General features: G+C 30.2%; 1 protein-coding gene across 7 annotated transcripts in view; it reads right to left on the bottom strand.

Annotated features, from left to right (window-relative positions):
* Nucleotides 1-522: 522 nt before the first annotated feature.
* The window catches only part of LOC122261965 (ras-related protein ced-10), a 76,477-nt gene continuing 71,999 nt past the window's right edge, over nucleotides 523-5,000 (bottom strand). For all 7 annotated transcript variants that reach the window (XM_043029817.2, XM_043029816.2, XM_043029818.2 and 4 more), the window contains 3 exons: nucleotides 4,835-4,966; nucleotides 4,364-4,481; nucleotides 523-4,181 (listed from right to left, as the gene is read on the bottom strand). In XM_043029817.2, the coding sequence (XP_042885751.1) occupies nucleotides 3,988-4,181; nucleotides 4,364-4,481; nucleotides 4,835-4,966 (444 nt within the window). In that variant the 3' untranslated portion in view covers nucleotides 523-3,987. The remainder of the gene's footprint in view (nucleotides 4,182-4,363; nucleotides 4,482-4,834; nucleotides 4,967-5,000) is intronic.

The following is a 5,000-nucleotide window of genomic DNA, read 5'->3' on the forward strand; positions in this document are numbered from 1 at the left end:
TGGAAAAGATGCAGATTAGGGCCCACATACACCTATATTCTCTATTCCTTAAGGTTATAATTATTTCTTTAGCATTTGATGACTTTAAGGGTAAAGATAAAGATGAGAAAGACTACTATTTGTGTTATATAAGTCAAATATCCTCAATACATAAATATATAATGTAGGATCTGTCCTACATACACATTAAAGTGTAAAGTACACAACAGGGAAATCATTAAATTTCATGTTCTATATTACACTATAATTTTTTCAAAGTGATTGATACATTTTAGTGAGAAAAGAATTTCATTAAAGAAAGTAATGGGTAAAAAAAGATTTATCCCATCAGCACATTCGTGTCCCCCAGACCTTGACGTCACCCGTTTTGAACAGGTTAACATCAATTGTCTTTATCATATCTATATTACTGAAGAATATGCTTAAACTTATTGTCATGTAAAAGCTTCCTATATAACCTACAGATAGTGGTAGAAATACCAGTTCTTATTGTTTCAACAATTAGGGCAAGTAAACAATATATTTCCACAAGCAAAGAAATTCAACATGTTTATTTACAGGAGCACAGTGGCCACAGTCAAAGACTACTCAACTTGAAATAGTATACAAATGTGTGTGTATATATATAAAATACACACATATATGCAATACTATAACATCTTAAAATAAAAGATATATTTTTTTATCAAAAGTGGCTCTGAAACTGAAATAGAATAGATCCAAAGAAACAAATCTCCCAAAGTGTAAAAGTGAATTGTCTCAGCAGCAATACCAATAAAACAATAAAAAAGAATTGAAGGGAATGGCAACATGTAACATGCAGTAATGAAGTATATATAAAAAGACAAGATTGTTCAAATTTTCATATTATATGCACTCATTTCAAATTCTTGTGGAATTGGCACTTGATTTAAGTAAATTTACTTGTTTTGTGAGGTAAATATCAATTAAACAATATTGAAATTATACAGATATTTTAGGATAATCTGTGCCTACATATCCTGTGACTTTCTTTTCTTCCCCTAATACATATCTAGTTTCTTATGCTATTTCAGATGATCTGAAAAATCTCATCTTATAAATATATTTTATCACATGTTCACTTTCAAATCCACAAGTTTGTGACAGTTTCAAAGACTGAATTCTATTTTTTCTTCATCTGAATCTACAGCTATTTTTTCCATGATAAAAGGAAAAAATGTAGGATGACCAAAAGATAGCTTTCATGAAAATTAAGTGGCATCTTTGAATATCCACAGTAGTCTCTTTACTGAGGCTACGCGACGATCTGTATGTAAAATTCTGAGGACACTACAAATTTTATGTGCTTTTTATTTACAAAGATGTATTTCCTGCACATTATGAACTGCACTATCAGATCATGACATAAGGTAGGAGAAGAAAGTAATTTTTTCAAAGAATATATGCATCACCTTATGCATTTGTAAATGACAAATAGCTTGATCATGATTGAATAAATGGAAGTTCATATTTCTGGTGCACTGAAGAAGATCCAAGAATCAGTCTTTGATTCGTGTCAAGTTAGCATGTCTTGCAGTAAACTGGACAGTGAACAAAATACACATGTAAATATCAAAGGATATTTGATAAATTCTAATATAATCACATACAGGAAATCTAATAGCAAAAACAATAAATTTAACAGTTTTATCCGAAAGCTAAGATGACAAGTCCTCCATCAAATTTTATTTCGTATTCGTGTTTCACAAGGAAGAAGAGATATAATGATGACAAAGAAATCTGATTTACATTTTAAATTGTCACCTTGTCTTTCTAACAGAACTGTTTAACATATTTTTTTTCCTGTCACAGTGTTTAAATATGTGTGTGTGTGTGTGTGTGAATTTTTTTGTTTTGCTGCTTACTTATTTCAATATTTATTTATTTATTATCTGCTTATTTATTCCTTCCTTGTCTATTTATGTATTTATTTTCCAATTCATTGACTGGGGATTCAAATATTGATTCACTTATTTAAGTTTTATGTATAGCTCAAACATTAACTTTCTTTTGGATACAAAACACTATCATTTGCATTTCTAAGCAACAAACTTGTAAAGTATCATTATGTACTTAGTAAGTATACAACTTGTTAATCAAAACACTTTATTTCGAAACTTATTTGAAATAATTCAAAGTGGTAGGACAGAGCCACATTTATAGACAACTTCTCATTAATTACTGACCTAAATTTCATCAGTTACATCAACATTGTTATAATTTAATCATATTAAATTTGACTAAATGGATGAGAACTAAGCTACTGAATTATAATGCAAATAAATATCTAAGTTGTTATAAGGCACTATTGTGTTTCCACTGTCCTGATGAATAGTATTTGTTTATCCAAAATACCAACAAAAGTATTTCCTTAACTTGTTTCTATCTTAATTAAAAGGAAATGCATTTATATCACAAGAATGCAGTGATGACTTGACCTTTTTCTTTTAATACAAAGCATACTTATTACATCAGTGGAAGTACATACACAAGAATTTTGAAAGTTCCCTTTAGCTGGCAACTGAAATAGTATGACCTTTTACATCTAAATACCTAAATTAATTGGTAAAATTTACATCGGCAACATTCTTCATCATATATATAATATACATATCCTAATCTCTTTAAAAAGTAATGCCAAAGTTACACTAATCTACTCTCCGAGTGCAGTGTTAATGAAATGGGTATTTTATAATGCTCCAAAGGCATCACAATATCAAGGCCACTATCTAAAAGTATACATGTGCCTTATATCAGTAAAGCAAAATTTTAGTTTTTGTATTTCTAACAGTTCTATTATGTATGGAAACCTACTGGTCATGTGACTATACTTTTTTTCTTATATCTAATAGATAATAAATATATAGCTTGTCTTTTCAAATGCAAAAGAGAATTTGCATCATCATATATATTTGGTCCCTTTGGCTACCACTAAAAACAAAAACCAAGTATATGCACTGCATATTTTCCAAATTTCAAGTTCTACTTCTGCCTCATCTAGCATGAAAAGAAAAAGTAAATGCTAACTCTAAAGATTTTCTATGGTACTAAGAATGAATAGATAATTCAATTCTAAATGAGCTTCAGCTACCTTTGCTCTACCTAGCCATTTCTCCAACGTTGCTGAACTGATGTTCTGACACATATCTTAGATATATATATACTTTTTAATTTTTTTTTCATTAACCATTAGCTAAATATGAACAACATAAAAATACATGTAGAAGACAGACAATTAAAATCTTGGTAACTTTTGAGGATATCATGGCATAAATACAATTAGTCTCTCATCTCAAAAGAAAGAAAAGAGGAAAGTAACATAGGAAGAACCAGTGAAACCCATTTCCAATATAATTGTAATAAAAAAAGCAAAAATCATTTGCAGAACATACTGTGACCAATAAAAGAGAAGTTTAGGCATATCTGTATTTCCATTTATAACTGCAGACAAGACATTTAACTGAAGTTTCTATCATACATAGCTGAGGTTTATTTACCTCCTGACTTAACTCTTAATAATAAACTTTTGATATAACATTAAATTTCATAAGAATAAAAAATCTTTTACACTAAGTTTAAATCAGTGAATGATTAGATATAAATCTTCCTTTATGCTATATTACTTTAAAAATCAAAATAGAAATGAATTAAATATGCAAATGGTAATACCCCATAAATTATGTTATAGAACTTTATTTTCCATCTGCTTTCTGTACACCTAATCTTTTCACAAAATAGTAAATATTTTCTGACCTGAAAATCTGCATAATTTTCTTAAGGCTTTTTTCAATTCATGTTGAACACTAATATATCACAAAGAAAAAACTCAAATGAGTATTGTTATATTTAACAAGGGAAATTCACATGATTTCTGAACAATCTTCTACAAAAACATGCCACACACATTATTTTTGTGCCTTACTCTGAGTAGGCAGCAGATTTTTAACAATAATTATAGAGTTGATACTACATAATGACACAGGGTCGTTGCCTTGGTGTTAAACCTACTGCAGCCATTGTTGCAAATGTGAAGACATCTTGCACTCCTTCCTGTGTCTTTGCAGAGCATTCTACATACTTGGAGAGGTTGCATTTCTTGCAAAGCTTCTTCCCATCTCTCGGGCTCAGGACATTTAGGTTCCTAACATCCTTTTTGGTACCTATTTAAAAATATATTTGTGATTATTCATACAGAAAATACAAATCAATATACTACTTCAATTCTGTTAGAAAAATAAGTTATATGGCTCAGATCTCTATATAATGAACATTATAAAATAGTACATAACTCCAAATGGCTAATTTCATTACATTAGGTAAAAAAAAAGAAACTATCACTTACCAACCAGCACCACTGGTGCTTTTGGGCAATGTTGCTTTAACTCAGGCAGCCACTTAGAGGATACATTCTCAAAACTGGCACGATTGTCAAGTGCAAAGCACACTATGAACACATGTGTCTGTTGAGCAAGAAAATACATTAACATCTGCATATATCTGTCTTTGGATCTTTCTCCATTAAAAAATATAAATCTAAAAGTACTATCACTTAATCTAATTGTTGCAAATTGGTTGCTTTGCCAAAATACTGTTGTTATATTCAGATGTTCTTATGCGACAACTAATGAAGCAAATTGAAATAGTATTTGAATTCCCCAAAACAGTACAGAATGAAAAACAACGAATTCATAATAGCCGACATGTAAAACAACTTCCTGGCATATGTCTATTATTTTAAACTTAGATAACACCAAAGCTTTACTTATATCGTAAAAAATTCTACATAAAATAAAACAGTACAATTTAATCTCACCCCCGGATAAGAGAGTGGACGCAATCTCTCGTACTCTTCCTGTCCTGCTGTGTCCCACAAAGTCATAGCATAGGACCGCCCTTCGACTGTGTGGGAACCTGCATAGTTGTCGAACACTGTTGGTACATATTCCTGTGGAGGAATGGACATTTTCTGTTAGCTATGA

Source organism: Penaeus japonicus, unplaced genomic scaffold (assembly GCF_977035675.1).
Source record: "Penaeus japonicus unplaced genomic scaffold, GWHDUDI00000001_assembly GWHDUDI00000012, whole genome shotgun sequence".
Classification (NCBI taxonomy): domain Eukaryota; kingdom Metazoa; phylum Arthropoda; class Malacostraca; order Decapoda; family Penaeidae; genus Penaeus; species Penaeus japonicus.